Source organism: Anolis sagrei, chromosome 3 (genome assembly GCF_037176765.1).
Source record: "Anolis sagrei isolate rAnoSag1 chromosome 3, rAnoSag1.mat, whole genome shotgun sequence".
NCBI lineage: Eukaryota > Metazoa > Chordata > Lepidosauria > Squamata > Dactyloidae > Anolis > Anolis sagrei.
Window position 1 is genome coordinate 71,706,419 of NC_090023.1, and position 17,756 is coordinate 71,724,174.

The 17,756-nt window shown below is 39.4% G+C and overlaps 1 protein-coding gene across 1 annotated transcript in view; it reads right to left on the reverse strand.

Moving 5' to 3' along the window:
- HLCS (holocarboxylase synthetase) overlaps nucleotides 1-17,756 on the reverse strand; it is a 109,489-nt gene that overhangs the window by 7,797 nt on the left and 83,936 nt on the right. Inside the window, exons 7-9 of the mRNA XM_060770348.2 lie at nucleotides 9,095-9,162; nucleotides 7,208-7,368; nucleotides 3,530-3,644 (exon numbers count right to left, since the gene is read on the reverse strand). Coding sequence (XP_060626331.2) covers nucleotides 3,530-3,644; nucleotides 7,208-7,368; nucleotides 9,095-9,162 — 344 coding nt within the window. The remainder of the gene's footprint in view (nucleotides 1-3,529; nucleotides 3,645-7,207; nucleotides 7,369-9,094; nucleotides 9,163-17,756) is intronic.

Below are 17,756 nucleotides of genomic sequence, written 5' to 3' on the forward strand. Positions count from 1 at the left end.
TTAGGAGAGCTGATTTCCAAAAAATGAAGGAAACGCTGAGCAGCATTCCGTGGACACAGATACTAAAAGACAAGGGAGTTACGGATGGATGGGAATTTCTCAAGAGTGAAATACTCAAGGCGCAATTGCCAACAAAGAGAAAAAATAGGACAAGTGCAAAGAAGCCAGAATGGATGTCCAAAGAACTTCTAACTGTGCTAAGACACAAAAGAGACATGCACAAGAAGTGGAAAAAGGGAGAAATCACCAAAGAAGAATTCAAACAAATGGCCAACACCTGTAGGGAAAAAGTCCGCAAGGCTAAAGCAAAAAACGAGCTCAGACTTGCCAGGGACATTAAAAACAATAAAAAGGGCTTCTATTCTTATGTCAGTAGAAAAAGGAAAAACAAGGAGGCGATAGGACCTCTTCGAGGAGAAGATGGGGCAATGCTGACAGGGGATAGGGAAAAGGCAGAACTACTTAATGCCTTCTTTGCCTCGGTCTTCTCACAAAAAGAGAGTCTTCAACCTCAGCAAGATGGAGTGGATGAGGGATTGGAGGACATCCAACCCCAAATTGGGAAAGAAGTCGTCCAGGAATACCTGGCCGCTCTTAATGAGTTCAAGTCCCCAGGGCCAGATCAACTACACCCCAGAGTATTGAAGAAATTAGCGGAAGTCATTTCGGAACCATTGGCAACCATCTTTGAGAGTTCTTGGAGAACGGGAGAAGTTCCAGCAGATTGGAGGAGGGCCAATGTAGTCCCAGTCTTCAAGAAGGGAAAAAAGGATGACCCAAACAACTACCGTCCGGTCAGCCTCACGTCGATACCGGGCAAGATTCTGGAAAAGATTGTTAAGGAAGCGGTCTGCAAACACTTAGAAACAAATGCGGTCATCGCTAATAGTCAACATGGATTTATCAAAAACAAGTCATGCCAGACTAATCTGATCTCTTTCTTCGATAGAGCTACAAGCTGGGTAGATGCGGGGAATGCCGTGGATGTAGCGTACCTGGATTTCAGTAAGGCCTTCGACAAGGTCCCCCATGACCTTCTGGCAAGGAAACTAGTCCAATGTGGGCTAGGCAAAACTACGGTGAGGTGGATCTGTAATTGGTTAAGTGGACGAACACAGAGAGTGCTCACTAATGCTTCCTCTTCATCTTGGAAAGAAGTGACAAGTGGAGTGCCGCAGGGTTCCGTCCTGGGCCCGGTCCTGTTCAACATCTTTATTAATGACTTAGATGAAGGGCTAGAAGGCATGATCATCAAGTTTGCAGACGACACCAAATTGGGAGGGATAGCCAATAGTCCAGAGGACAGGAGCAGAATTCAAAACGATCTTGACAGATTAGAGAGATGGGCCAAAACTAACAAAATGAAGTTCAACAGTGACAAATGCAAGATACTCCACTTTGGCAGGAAAAACGAAATGCAAAGATACAGAATGGGTGATGCCTGGCTCGAGAGCAGTACGTGTGAAAAAGATCTTGGAGTCCTCGTGGACAACAAGGTAAACATGAGCCAACAATGTGATGTGGCGGCAAAAAAAGCCAATGGGATTTTGGCCTGCATCAATAGGAGCATAGTGTCTAGATCTAAGGAAGTAATGCTACCCCTCTATTCTGCTTTGGTTAGACCACATCTGGAATATTGTGTCCAATTCTGGGCACCACAATTCAAGAGAGATATTGACAAGCTGGAATGTGTCCAGAGGAGGGCGACTAAAATGATCAAGGGTCTGGAGAACAAGCCCTATGAGGAGCGGCTTAGGGAACTGGGCATGTTTAGCCTGAAAAAGAGAAGGCTGAGAGGAGATATGATAGCCATGTATAAATATGTGAGAGGAAGCCACAGGGAGGAGCGAGCAAGCTTGTTTTCTGCTTCCTTGGAGACTAGGACGTGGAACAATGGCTTCAAACTACAAGAGAGGAGATTCCATCTGAACATTAGGAAGAACTTCCTGACTGTGAGAGCCGTTCAGCAGTGGAACTCTCTGCCCCGGAGTGTGGTGGAGGCTCCTTCTTTGGAAGCTTTTAAGCAGAGGCTGGATGGCCATTTGTCAGGGGTGATTTGAATGCAATATTCCTGCTTCTTGGCAGGGGGTTGGACTGGATGGCCCATGAGGTCTCTTCCAATTCTTTGATTCTATGATTCTATAAGTTTCAGTTGATTAACCATAATCCAGTCTAGTGGTTCTCAACCTGTGGGTCCCAGGTGTTTTGGCCTACAACTCTCAGAAATCCCAGCCAGTTTATCAGCTGTTAGGATTAGATATCCTTGTTTCTGTTATTGTGCTGTTGTAATTTTAGAGTTTTTTAATAGTGGTAGCCAGATTTTGTTCATTTTCATGGTTTCTTCCTTTCATAAGCATGTGGACAATTTCAACAGAAAGGAGGAAACCATGAAAATGAACAAAACCTGGCTACCACTATTAAAAAACTCTAAAATTACAACAGCACAATAACAGAGAGGAAACAAACAAGGACATCTAATCACCTCTCAACAAAAGTTTGCTCCATGCACTGTCAGGCCATTATATGCTAATCAAGGTGGTTAGTTGAAACATTCACACCTAGCTCCAGCAGACAAGAGTCCTTTGTCCCACCCTGGTCATTCCACAGATATATAAACCCTTTTGCCTAGTTCCAAAAGACCTCACTATCTCTGAGGATGCTTGCCATAGATGCAGGCGAAACGTCAGGAGAAAATGCTTCTAGACCATGGCCATATAGCCTGAAAAAAACCTACAACAACCCAGAAATCTTGGCATTTAAAAAGGAGTTAACTAATAATGTTGGTTGCTGTAAGAATAATCTTTCTCAACAAACTTCACAGAGTAATATAGGTTTTGGGGTATACGCCTGTAAACATGCCTTGAAAAACATATAATCTTCCCAATCACGTAAGCAAGCTAGAGAAAGGCAATTAATAAATGATTTTGACAATCATCTGACCAATTTTATTGCATCTTCATTATTTTCAGAACAGAACTGATGATACTATTTTTTCACACTGATGTTAACTAGGGTGGAGGAGCTTAATATTGTGATTTTTGCTGATGTTGGTAGTCTTTTAAAAAAGCAAAATACTGGATAGCTTACTTAGAGTGAGAATTGTGAAAGATACTGCTTCTAAAGTCTCTTCATTTAGTTGTGCAAATGGCACTGGTCTTAAAAGTTTCCCTAACTCTAAGTGGCATTCACATGATTTAAGAAAGTCCCAATATCCACAAACGTAGCTTCAAATTATCTCTTCAGTTGGATGTAATTACTGAAACACATGGCAACCAAAAAAGTCCAGATGACATAATATTCAGCTGACACAAGATCAGCTAGAAAATGCTCTAGCATTAAGAGGATTTTGTAAATCCAGGTGTCTCTTCTCCCAAACTGGTAAGTCAATAAACTCTCCCGAATACCATAGTGGAGACAAAAAATGTAGGTGAATGTTTTAAGGGACAAAATATTATTTTGTTATACATTTAGAGTGTCAACAATGGCAAAATAGCTTCAAACAAAAGTATGAGATTATTTATGTTCTTACCAATAAGTATGTGGAATGTATTTCCAGTTAGTGTGGAATTCACTAGAACACCACCAAGCTTCATAAGATCACTGTAATAAATATCATTTGGCCATTTCACTCGAAGATCAATATCCTAAGGAAACAAACATGTACACTAGTAACTTTTTCAAACATATCTGAAGGAGAGAAATCAAAATAGCACGTCACACGATTACAGCCAGTGTATTACAGTGGGCCAGTTCAGAAAAAGCAACTAGAAACAAAATAAATCCCTTCCCCTTCTGATGGAAGGCCAACAAGGAAGAATTCTGTCTAATTTCTCTAATGGTCAAGAGCTACCAAGAAAGCTCTCTCCCATGTTTCTAACTAACATCCCTGTAGAAGTTGAAGGACTGGGAGAAAGGTCTTCCCTAAAGATCTCAAAGTTCATATGAAAAAATGCAGTCCTTCAAACAGTATGTACACAAGGGTCATAGGATGTTATAGGTCATAACCAGAGTTTTGAATTATGCCTGGATAGACTGATGGCCAATGGAGATGTTTTCATAAGTTTTACTGACATACATCATTTTATGACACAGTAATTTGGTTTTATGAGCAAACCAGAAGTTAAACTAATATTACTAATAATATCACAGTATAACAGTATAGTACAATATAGTAATATATAATACTAATATTGTGCTATGGTAATAATATATTGTATTTACATATTACTTGTAAGCTGCTCTGAGTCCCCTTCGGGGTGAGAAGGGCAGCATATAAATGTCGTAAATAAATAAATAAAAATAAACCAACCCCTTGAAAGAGATACAGAGACATACATAAATTGGAATACCAAAATGTATGAGGGCACAACATATTACATGAAAACTTTTGATTTATATCTTTTTAAATATATTATTTGTAAGAAAACAACATACATTTCTAAGAGTTTTCTCCTTTCTCGTAACATTTGTATGACACACCTACACACAATAGCTGATACACTATTTTATTTATTTATTTATTTATTTATTGTATTTGTATACTGCTTTTCTCACCCCAAGGGGGACTCAAAGCGGTTCACATATAAGTAAAGGCAAAATTCAATGCCAGTACAAACAATTACAATTATACACTACAGTTAGACATAAAACAAATTAAAACAATACATCCATAAGCAATAAAACAATCATTAAAACAATAAAACAGTCTCGTCCGTCAAATTGCCATTCCAGTCATTGTCTTTCCGAAATGCTGCATATATTTTCTTCTACTGCCCAAAGGCCTGGTCCCAAAATCATGATTTTTTTTTTCTAAAAGCCAGGAGGGAGGGAGTGAATCTTACCTCATTTGGGAGTGTGTTCCACAGGCGGGGGGCCACAGCTGAGAAGGCCCTGTCTCTTGTCCCTGCCAGACGCATCTGTGCAGTTGACGGGAGCGAGAGCAGGGCCTCCCCGGATGATCTTAGATTATGAGGTGGGACGTAGGAGTGGATGCGTTCGGACAAGTAAGCTGGGCCAGAACCGTATAGAGCTTTATAGGTCAAAACCAGCACTTTGAATTGTACCCTGTCCTTCAAATCTCCATGGGGGGATTCAGGGCTGCTTCACAACAAGCACTAATTGTGTGTGGATAGGTGACACCCCTCCCACCGACAGAACCCAAAGATGACACAAACACTGAGCTGGTGAGAAAACGACCACAACTTGTTTACTGATTACAGGAACGAAAAGGTTGGCAGGCAGGCATGGGCTCACAATCATTATCATTCAGCCTGCTGCTGACTGATACAACCAAACACCCCAGAATGCCACTGGCACAATACTAGCCTGCGTTACACGGCACTCCTGAGAACCACCGGATGCCCCCCCCCCCCGTACTGCTTGTGGGGTTGGGGAAAGGAAGCCAGATCTAGGGCCCATGCCACATGCCAACCTAAGTTGTGACGAGCTGACAATAACCAGACAAAAGAAAAAACAATACCCAAACCAAATAGGCATGCAGGGCGGGTGGGGTGGCAAGTTGAAGCAGGCACTGTGCCTGCAAGTGCCCAGTGCAGCCCTTTTGAGGGCTGCTGGGCAGTGGCAAAGGCTGGCCCCGGCCAATCAGGAGGCTTGGGCAGGGCCAGCCACTGGTTGGCCAGCTGGCCAACCAGAGGGAAAATCTCCATGGCGCAGGGGGCTTCTGGGAAGGAGAAGCCCCTGCCACCATTTTGGCTGGCAGGAGAGCACCCCCCTGGCACAAGGAGCCTCGCCCGGTTAGTCGGGCAATGCATTTTTAGTGCTAATCACAAACATAAATACAGTTAAAAACAATTCATTAAAATACATTATATTAATAAAACATTTGTTTAAAATCCTGCTGGTTTAAAATCGGTGTGTCCAAACTTTTTCATAGTTTGGAAAGTTCTGGTTTAGATGGATGACAATTATTTACACTGCTGTCAGTTGACAAACAAAATTAGATATGTGTAAGAAGCAGAAATATTTTCCATAAACAATTACTCCTGTTTTAAAATTTTCTTGCCTCTGTGGTTAATGCTTTAAAACCACAGAGAATTATACTTTGTTTTAAATTCCACCATAAAGCATTTTTATAGTCCGGTTATGAAGTCCTGAGGTTGGGAGGTGTTAATAGAAGACAACCTCTAAAATATGTGAAAGGCTACTGAATGCCACTCTAATTAAATTCATGTGTAAATGTGAGTAAGTAACTGATTATGTATAATATAGGAAACACATGCTTTCATTAACTGGTCCTGCAAAATACCAATGTTTTACAATTCACCAATATTAAGAATTGGTTACAGTCAAAGGAAACAGATGAAGTGCTAAAGAAGATTGGTTTGTAATTTGTGCACTGATGACAGGACACTTGATTCCCTCCTGAGAGGATATAGTTACTGCTTGCTTCAGAGTGTGAGGCAAACATTTTCAACATTAAACAAGACACAGAAAAGGAAGTTTTATCAAAAGGGATGAATTGGCTGGTGAAACTGCTTCAGCAATAACCTGAGAAGCAACTGGCAAAGTTTTGTTGTGTTTATTCCCCCCCCCCCCAATATTTTTCTTATTGCTTTAATAACAAAATAAGTTCTGGAATTAGACCAAAAAGCATAAAAGCATATACAGTAGAGTCTCGCTTATCCAACCTTCACTCATCCAACGTTCTGTATTATCCAATGCATTCTGCCTCCTGCCCAGATCCATGGCTGTTTCAATACATTGCAATGTTTTGGTACTAAATTCGTAAATACGGTGATTATTTCATAATATTACCATGTATTGAACTACTTTTTCTGCTGATTTGTTGTAAAACATGTTTCGGTGCTTAATCATAATGTAATTTGACATTTAATAGGCTTTTCCTTAATCCCTTCTTATTATCCAACATATTTGCTTATCCAACCTTCTGCTGGCCCATTTATGTTGGATAAGCGAGACTCTACTGTATGTGTATATCATTATTATAGGAACTTACAGTAGTTACAATACATTTTAAATCAAAATGAACTGGTGGCTTCAACATAATAATATTTTGTTCATTACGGGAACATAAACCTCAGTTGTGAAAAGAAAAACATAACCACATGCAAAATAAATTGATTTTTAATTGTATAACATAACAAGGAGTATGTCAGCTATATATACTTCTTTCATTTGGGTCAAATGTAGTGAAAAAACCATGTAAGAAAGATATGAAATAGAGTACCTGGTACCCAGGTATGGATCTAACAGCCTCCACAACTGCTAAAGAAACCACATGTTGAATAAATGGAATTCTTTGTCCCAGTTGGGATGTTAAAGGAATGGTGATATTAAAGGTGGATAAAGCAGCTCCCACAGGACTCAGCCAAGCATTTCCACCACGACCTGCAAAAAGGGGGGTGGGTGAGGAGAGAATTAACTATTATTTATATGCAAAGAAGAAATGCATTTATTTAGAGCATATGTAGGCGTTATAGTCCCTGGTATCAGAGAAATCTGTGAACACCCAAACTATGCCCACAATGGTATGCATAACTTGAAACAGGCCTGGCTGCAGTGCATTTCTTTTTTAACCTGAGCATGGGATTTCAGTAGATAAGGATATATTCACCTTCCTGTAAGACTCTAAGAGCCCACATGTCCCTATCTTTAGTCCTAAAAATTCAAGTGGTAGTTGAGTGATTATGGAATAGCCATATGGCTTTTCAGTTTTCAAAACTTCTAGGGAAATTTTACCAAGAAGAAATTACTCCCATCTTTCCCCAAAAGAGAAATCATAAGGATGGTGGAATAAGCAACATAGCAGCATTCAAAAACAACAGCAAGTGTTCTGCATATGCAGTTTTTAATTATAAAAATAATTTCAATTATAAATATAATTATAATCATGACCATTTAATGAAGCAAAAACTGTAAATGCCTTTGTAAGTGTTTTATTTATTGTCTTACAAACCACTTACAATTTTGACATTGCTAGATAAAGCAAGTCTGAGTACAATAACCTGTACATACAGAAAAATCAAATCTTATCACCCTATTGTATTCTTATTCATCTGATCTATGAACCAGTGACACAGGGTATTTTCTCATGTTTCACACACTAAAAACATTTTTGTTTGCACAGAACTAAAAAAGTAGCCACACAGGTTTATACTCCCAGTTCAGTTTTTCCCTCTATTGATATACACCTGACATGGCCATGGTCAAGAACATAATTGTAATTTGAAACATCTGGAGAATACCAAGTTGGGGAAGGCGGTTCTAGATATTTTAAGGGTAATCTCATGGAAAGTTTAAGCACAGAAAAGTATCATATGTGTGCTTCTATATGTGTGTGACCGTGGGAGTTTCTAGGTCTGATCAATGGTGGAATGAAAAATAATGTTAGTTCCTTGTATGAAAAATACAACTGAATTAAAATGGTCGCAATTTGGAATATTTTCATATCACATAGATACAGCTAGATTATAATGATAACTATAAAGCAGGGGTATGGGACCTGTGATCTTTCAAACAGCATTAAACCAATTATTGTTAGTCAACACAATCAATAGTCCTAACTGATGGGTGTTCTAGGTTGGAGGGTCACACATTCCTCATGTGTGATGTAGAGAAATAGCTACACGACACAGGGTTGGATGCAGATTTAATTGCACTGAGAAGACTTACTGAAATAGTTAATCATAATCAACTTGAATCCCATTGATTTCAAGGATCTGTTTTATATACTAATGAATCTGGTTTCATCTGATGAATTTGTGTCACTGATATATTTAATCAGATAAAGGTTATTCCACAAACAACTGGTGGGTGTTCTAGGTTGGAGGGTTGTGGTGGCACAATGGGTTAAACCCTTGTGCCAGCTGAACTGCAGGCCTGAAGGTTGACAGTTCAAAAACTTGAGACGAGGTGAGCTCCCGTCTGTCAGCTCCAGCTTCCCATGTGGGGACATGAGAGAAGACTCCCACAGGATAGTAAAATACCCGGGCGTCCCCTGAGCAGCGCCTCTGTAGACAGCCAATTCTCTCACACCAGAAGCAACTTGCAGTTTCTCAAGTCGCTCCTGACACAGAAAAAAAATTCCACTAACACCAGAATTATAGCAACTTACCTTTCCCTTGAGTCTGTTGAACAGCAATTGCTATAAGACCGATTTCCTGTGGTATCTTGTATATCAACCTGGCAAATTATATTAGAAAAGCATATTTCCGTCAGAACACTGTGTGGCTTTCATTCTGCTTCACACACAGCAGGTCAAAAGGATCATAGAAAAATGTAAAGCAGACATTTGTAAGAAACTTGTAAATGAAATAGGATGATACATAAGGGATCATTAAGATGTATGTTTAGAAGAGGTAGTTAAATATTCAACATTTCATTTTGAAGTGCTTATTCTCGCAGAAGTATATTACTATCTTCTATGGGTGACAACTGCTAATTCCCAACATTTGTTTCTACTTATAGTAAATTCATGGCTGTAGTCTTGAATACAACAGCAGTTTCTGATTATTTCGAAAACCAGGATGGTGGCAATAATGCTGTTTAAAAGCGACATTATCCCTTGAGAACTAATTATGATTTAACTACAGTAAATAAATCTACACCTTCTGAGAACTCTAGAGAACACTGGCTTATTTTAAGTTTGCGTTTTGCTTTTAAAACTGTTTCACTAAAAGGAATGCAGCTTCCCTTCTGGGGATAGGGAGAAAGAAAGGAGTGCATACTCTAACTTCAAAAAAATTACAATGTTAACTTTTAAAAAATCTTTGTGTGAGAATGCTCTTTAAACTGCTGTAGTAATACTGAATGGCACTGAAACTATATTCATTTTTTCTGATTTGGTAAAGAGGAAATTTAATTGCCAGTTGTCACTCACAGAGGATAGTAATGTAATATACCTCTGAGAAGTTGCCAGACAACTTTGTACATCAACAACTGGAATTAAAAGTAGACTTTCTTGAATATTAGAAGATTCACAGACCCATGGAATTAAGATAACAACACAATGACGCAAAGTAGTAGTAAACACAAATGTCCCCAGCTACTGATCAGTGAGAATTAATGCTTAGTTCTAATGGTTAGTATAAGAGTAAATATTCCCCCTGAAATTAAGTCTAATTGTATCAGACTCTGGTGGGTAGTACTTATATCCATTTCTAAGCCGAAGACCTGGTGTTGTCCATAGATACCTCCACGGTCATGTGGCCAGCATGACTGCATGGAGTGCCATTAACTTCCCGCATAAGCAGTACCTATTGATCTACTCACATTTGCATGTTTCTGAATTGCTAGGTTGGCAGAAGCTGGGCCTTACAGCAGGACCTCATCCCACTCCCCAGATCAGCAAGTTCAGCAGCTCAGTGGTTTAACATACTGCACCATCGGGGGCTTCAATGATTAGTATAAGTGCTTCCTAATTCACTCCTGCCTGATACTTTATAAATAGGTTTTGGGAAAATAAAGAAGACATAAAGGTCTGAAAATCTTATCCAAAATGTTTTCAACATCTTTAAATAATAACTCACTTGTTCATATAACTGTAAAAACTAACTATTTTGTCTCTGGGAGCTAGAAAAGAGATGCGAGTAACGAGAAATACTTGAACCACAGGAATGGTAATGCAATGTTTTCTCACTGTAATGCAAATATCAGTGAGAGTCAATTTTTTGAAGCCAGATGATCTCTTTGCCAGTCTTACTTCCATTATACATTAAACAGAACTTGATAATTGTTTCTCTTGGCCACCATGAATTACTTATTGAGACTATCTACCACCAACCACTGCTGTTAAAAGTATATTTTAGTAATCTTGGGAGTTGGAAGAAAGATTCTAAGAGAGGTTCTTTGTATCCATTTAGGTTTAATATTGTCTTCGAGAAACTCGGCACATCAGAGTGAAACGTTGCTTCAGTTTTCAATACCACATTCATGTTACAAAAAAGGAAATTTAATTTAAATGTGGAAATGGTGCTAGGAACAGATTATAAATATATCTGTTGCAACTGGCAATCTGTCTAGGCTTTACATAACAGGCAAGTCGTATGTCACAAATCTGAGGGAAAAAATCAGAAAGAAAAAAATTGGTTATGACACCAAACACTGGACTACAGAACAAGGATGTGATTAAGGAAGTATATGCATGGAGTTGCTAAGTGGTTTGGCTGGAGTTACCGGAGCCCAGGAATGACAAGACTGAGCTCCTGTGCTACTGAAGGCCAAGAGGAAATTCTGTAAGCAGGGATACAAAGTGGAGAAGTTGCTAATACCTAGACTGAGACGGCTGGAGACAGACAGATTTATTTAGGCTAGATAACTTTAGGTGCATTACCACAGACTTCTAGGGCCATAATAAATTGCTTGTGAAGGTTATATTTTTGTTACAGAAAGAAGCAATTGTAAACATTTTTTTCATTCTAAAGTACCTTAGAATTACAGAGTTGGAAGATCGTAAGGACCATCCAGTCCAATCCCTTGCCATACAGGAAATAATCAAAACACTCCAGACAGATGCCATCCAGCTTCTTCCGAAACCACAGGAGAAGGAGAGTCCACCACATTTCGAGGCAGCATATATCACTGTTGAACAGCTTTTACCATAAGGAAATCCTTTCTAATGTTCAGGTGGGCATGGATCTCTTCACACGATGAAAACTTCCTTGATATCTAATGTTACTATTTTTCTAATTGGTCTTTTGATCTGAAATAGGTTATGCCCCTCTATTACATTTCAATCACAAGACTCATCCCATAAAGTGTCAGTTATGCCTGTTATATCAGATTTGTTTTGCCGTGTTAACAGTTTGAGTTTATCTTGTTTATTCCCCTGTTCTGTTGGGTTCTTGTAATATTCACCCACTTCTCTGTAGAACAGTTGAGCTATTATCTCCAGCACTTGATGAATTTAAAGACCATGTGATCCATTTTGAGAGGCTCAAAAAAGTTTCTGCAGCAAAAACAGTCCTGCCAATTGCTATGAGTTGCAATCTATCACTTGCCAAAAGTTTATCTTCATGAAATTGCAGACCATGGCCCAAGAAGCCAAATAATTGCTGGAAGCATCATCTGCAGAGCCAGTTGTTTATTGCTGCAGTTCTCCGCTCCCTTCCTGGGCTGTGTCTTTCAACTGGGATCAGAGACAAAATGATAACCTATGCATAAGTTTCTTCAGCTTCGCAACTGGAGCCTTGTGATATCTTGAAGTATCATTGGGTCCCACTTGGACCAAAAGGAAGAAGTAGAGGTCAGTTGGCTTGACAAATCATTTTACCATCAGAGAAAGCACATCTCCCGAGTCATCCTGTCAGGTCTGCAAACCATTGATTCTGTTCCCCTCAATATGGAAACCTCTAGTACTAACACCATAGGCAACACATCTCTTTGGAGGAGTGTTAGGAAACATTCAATGTGCTGACACTTCAAAGGTCACTTAGGGACTGGCATTGTTGTTCTTACTCCTGTTCTTGGTAATCAAGAGGGAACTTCTAATCGATTCTTTAGCTCTTACAGAATGAGCCTTAGTCCTTTTGTGTCACATTCTATCAAAACTTTGTTTTCTGCTGCCCTGGAGACTAGAACGTGGAGCAATTGCTTCAAACTACAAGAAAGGAGATTCCATCTGAACATGAGGAAGAACTTCCTAACTGTGAGAGTTGTTCAGCAGTGGAACTCTCTGCCCTGGAGTGTGGTGGGGGCTTCTTCTTTGGAGGCTTTTAAACAGAAGCTGGATGGCCATCTGTCAGGGGTGCTTTGAATACAATTTTCCTGCTTCTTGGCAGGGGGTTGGACTGGATGGCCCATGAGGTCTTTTCCAACTCTATGATTCTATAAGTCTCCTTTCTGTGTATTGTCGAAGGGTTTCATGGCTGCAATCACTAGGTTCTTGTGGGTTTTTTCGGGCTATAGGGCCATGTTCTAGAGGCATTTCTCCTGACATTTCTGTGTTCTCAAATACAGAACCAGCCTGGACACAGCATATTATTTGAGAACACAGAAATGCTGGACCACACCAACAACCACCATGTCAGACTACACAGAGAAGCCATTGAAATCCACAAGCATGTGGACAATTTTAACAGAAAGGAAGAGACCATGAAAATGAACAAAATCTGGCTACCAGTATTAAAAAAAACTCTAAAATTACAACAGCAAAACAGCAGAGAGGAAACAACCAGGCACAGATTAACACCTCCCAGCAAGAGATTTTCCCAGGCTCAGGCAGGCCTTCAAATGCTAATGAAGGCGGTCAGCTGAAACATTCACACCTAACTGCAGCAGGGAAGAGCTCCTTGCCCCACCCCAGCCATTCCACAGATATATAAACTCATTGTCCTAATTCCAACAGACCTCACTACCTCTGAGGATGCTTGCCATAGATGCAGGCGAAACGTCAGGAGAAATGCCTCTAGAACATTCTCCTTTCTGTGTTTGGGAACTGATCTTCTCCTCAGAGACACTTTTAATAATAATAATAATGATAATAATAATAACAACAACTTTATTTTTCTATCCTGCTACCATCTCCCCGAAGGGACTCGGGGTGGCTTACATGGGGACCAGGCCCAGTCAATAGAATTAAAACATAGCCCAGTAAAATACTTTGCATTATAATAAATTAAAACAAAAAAAAAACCCATACAAAACATCATAAAACATAAACCATCAACAACCAACAACAGTGGCCAAATATAATGGGTGAGTTTAGAGATGAAAGAGTAGAGCAAGGGCTTGTGCAATACAACTGCAGGGCGGGGCTGGCACTAAAATGCAAAAATCAGATAATTAAATTAGGGCTAGAAGGGCCACGTCAATTGATGAACCGATTAATCAAAGGCACATTGGAACATCCAAGTTTTCAGGTCTTTATGGAAGGTGGACTGGGTGGGTGCTAATCTAATCTCCCTGGGGAGGGAGTTCCAGAACAGGGGGCCACCACCGAGAAGGCCCTCTCCTTCGTCCTCACTAATCGTGCTTGTGATGGAAGTGGGAGCGAGAGGAGAACCTCCCCAGCAGATCTCAAAGTTTGCACAGGTTCACAGGGGAAGATGCAATCACGAAGATACATGTTACGCATCCTGGTCAATGTGCTCTGCTCTACCCAAGAAAATCTCAAGCTTCCCAAGAGTAGACCTGGGGACCTCAAATTGTTAGACCATCTCTTCCAACAGAAGCACCAACTTGTACTTGCTGCAGGTATGGCTTACCTCGTATTCTATCAAGAACATAAATATACCACAGTTGTTGCTAGTGATAGAAGCAGCTCCCTTACCATCCATATTCTGTAGTCTTAAGAAAACACTGAAACAAATACCCCCCCCCCCCCCAAAAAAAACAACAACCCCTCACCTGCAACAGATACAGTAGCCAAAACCTAGCACACTCTTCCAAATGATGCTCCAAGCCTGGGGATATTTAATCTAGTAAAAAGAAGCAAGCTCACTTTGTGCAATCTCTTTCACCTTACTGAAAGCTTATAACCTGAGCTGTGTCTACTGCTGAGACTGGGGCTACAGCTAAACACCACTATTAAATTCTATCTAAGAGTAGCTCTGGGTGCACACAGAAAGGAGAAATAAATGAAACCCTAAACTAAGCTTTGCAACAAAAATAGAATATCTATATCTATAATATCTATTAGATATATAAATATAAAATTTATTTATATCATATATACAATACATTATAAAAATCAAATATGTATTATATACTTATATGGATGACAGTGTAAGTTTGTGGCTCATTTCCTCTTGGCTCCCACTTCTAGAGAGCACTGTGACTCCAACTAATGATGAACCTGGACCACATTTGGCACCCAGGACCCCCATGACCAACAGAATATACTGGATGGGTTTGGGGGACTGATCTACCAGGGTGGACATTGTAGTTCACCCTGCATTTAGAGAGCACTCTGAACTCCACTGATGACAGATCTGGAACATACGTGGCACACAGAATCCCCATGACCAATAGAAAATATTGGAGGGGTTGAGGGCGGGCAGACTATACTATACTGGGAATTTCATTGAAAAATGTTATAGAAATTATGATATTGTAGGAAAGAAATGAACAGACAATCAATATACCACATGGTAGGTTGAAAATGTTCAACACAAAATGGTATTTCATGTAAGTCTTTGTTACTGCATATTAAAATGCTGAATGTTTAAGGTTTATTTTAAAATCCTACTTCCATGGGAAAATAGTTAAACTAGGCAGAAGTTTTTAAATGGTGCTGAAGCAGCCTATTAAGCATTTTACACAAAATGCTTATTACTTATATTGAAAATGGTACTAAATACAGAATAGTTAAACTGAAATTTCATCAGATCCAAAGACACTCAGTCTTCATAGCCAGTAAATGACTTTTATATGCCTACTTAAAATGGGGAACTCAGACCACAGAAACTATGTTTGACTAATGTTAATGACCTGACATCTATAAATTTCACTGATGTTGTGGTTTTCAGACTGAAACTCTCATTAATGCACCCTGCTGTGTTATGGTATTGCCAAGGTATTACAAAAAGCAACATTGCATTCCAGATGTTGAAAAAACTGGAGGTCAGAAGTAACATTTAACATTTTTATTCTGAGTAGTTTAAAAACTTACTCCCCTTCTATAGCTTACTGAAGAAATATGTACTTTACTTTCAATGCATGTCTCAAATTGGAACAATCTACACAATGTGCCCTCGATTTTTAACTGACGTTAAATAGAAACCCACACACAGTCATGATACTATATGAAATCCTAAACAAATTGAGCACAATGATACATACTACTAAATATACATAGGACTGCTCTAAAGTAGTATCGCCATTAGAGTTTACTTTATCCAAATGCATATTTTGTCAAAATTCCCCAAGCTCAATATAAAAAAGATATAAAAAGTAGAAGTATCCATACTCTTAATGGTGGGAAAACTTAATATACTAATAGAAACACAATTATATCAGATTTCAAATATGTGATTAAAATGATAAAAATGCAGATACCTCTCGAATTTTCTTCAAATGCATGCACCAGAGCAATGGCAGCAGGGACACAGAATGAAAAACTCTAAACAGTAAACAGACTGTATTTGGAGTTTGGGTTCACTAATTTATTCACTAACAGGATTAACATTGTTTAGATATTTCTTAACAGACATTAAATTAACCTTGTATAAACACATATAATCCATTAATTACTAAAACAAAGAGTGGGGTGATTGGAACTATAACTGAAAATTGACATAAGTGTTTCCTGAGTCAAGTAAGAAGCCACCAGCCTTCCAAAATGCGTGCTTTACTTGCTATTGCTGTATGTGATGAGATATTTAGAACACACCCACTCATCCAGGAATAAAAGCTTAAAGGTACATTCACAACAGATAAAAAAAATAAACTGCACCAAATTAGGGACGGTGTAGTCTGAGATATCCATCATAAAATGTTTTTCTGTCTATTATAGAAAAAAACAGACATTACACGTGTTTCAAAATAGTGGAGGGAATTGTGGTAAAGTGCAAACTAAATCACAAACACACAGACAAATCCTGATATATAGTTCAATTTGTCTCAGATTGGGAAAGGAATTTTGCACTCAGAAATACAGGTCGAACAATGGAACAAAGCAGCCAGATGTTTTGTGACATCACTTCCAGTTGAGCACTGGAGTGGCTCTTGCAGAGCAATCACAGAATCAAAGAGTTGGAAGAGACCTCATGGGCCATCCAGTCCAACCCCCTGCCAAGAGGCAGGAATATTGCATTCAAATCACCCCTGACAGATGGCCATCCAGCCTCTGTTTAAAAGCCTCCAAAGAAGGAGCCTCCACCTCACTCTGGGGCAGAGGGTTCCACTGCTGAACGGCTCTCACAGTCAGGAAAATGAGGGGCAGGGCTGAAAAAGGCCCCACAAGCTCACAGCTCTTTACCCTGGTCTTCATATTGCGAAGTAAACTTGAGAAAATGTTTCTTGGTGGGTTGTTGTAGGTTTTTTCGGGCTGTATGGCTATATTCTAGAAGCATTCTCTCATGACGTTTCACCTGCATCTATGGCAGGCATCCTCAGAGGATGTGTGGTCTGTTGGAAACTAGGAAAATTGGGTTTATATATCTGTGGAAAATCCAGGGTGGGACAAAGAACTCGTCTGTTGGAGCTAGGTGTGATTTTCAATTGGCTACGTTGATTAGCATTTCATAGTTTTTAGGTGTCGCTTGTTACTGCCTGGGGGAATCCTTTGTCAAGAGGTGATTAGCTGTTCCTGATTGTTTCTTGTCTGCGGTTCCCCTGTGTTTGAGTTTGAGCAATGTTTCTTGCTTCTGTGTGTGAAGCAAGGCTACATTCATATGTGATCCTTATTTCTGCAGATCTTATGTTAGAATATCTGCAGAAATTAATCATATCTTTAAAATCTTAACAGTGCAATGGAAGCATTGTGGCATTAAGGGGGAAAAAGATATGTGGAGTGAATTAAACATGAGACCCATCTATGCAAAAGTTCTTGCTCCTGGAAGGCTTTATGTCCCACAAAAAAATGGATCAAAGTCTTGATTTTCAAAACAGGCATGATAAAATCATACACTTATAGGAAAAAATAAAACATTAATTTAGAAAATGTGTGAAATGCTTCACATTATTGGGTCACAGTCAAACTGAAAATTTTAGCAGAGTGGTTATTTTTTCAAACAGAAATACTCCAGATAAAATGAAACTGGTTCTATTCCTCTCTGGTTAACTGTTCATTTCTTTGCAGAAAGAAGCAGGGAAGGCTGGCCATGATGAAAATATCC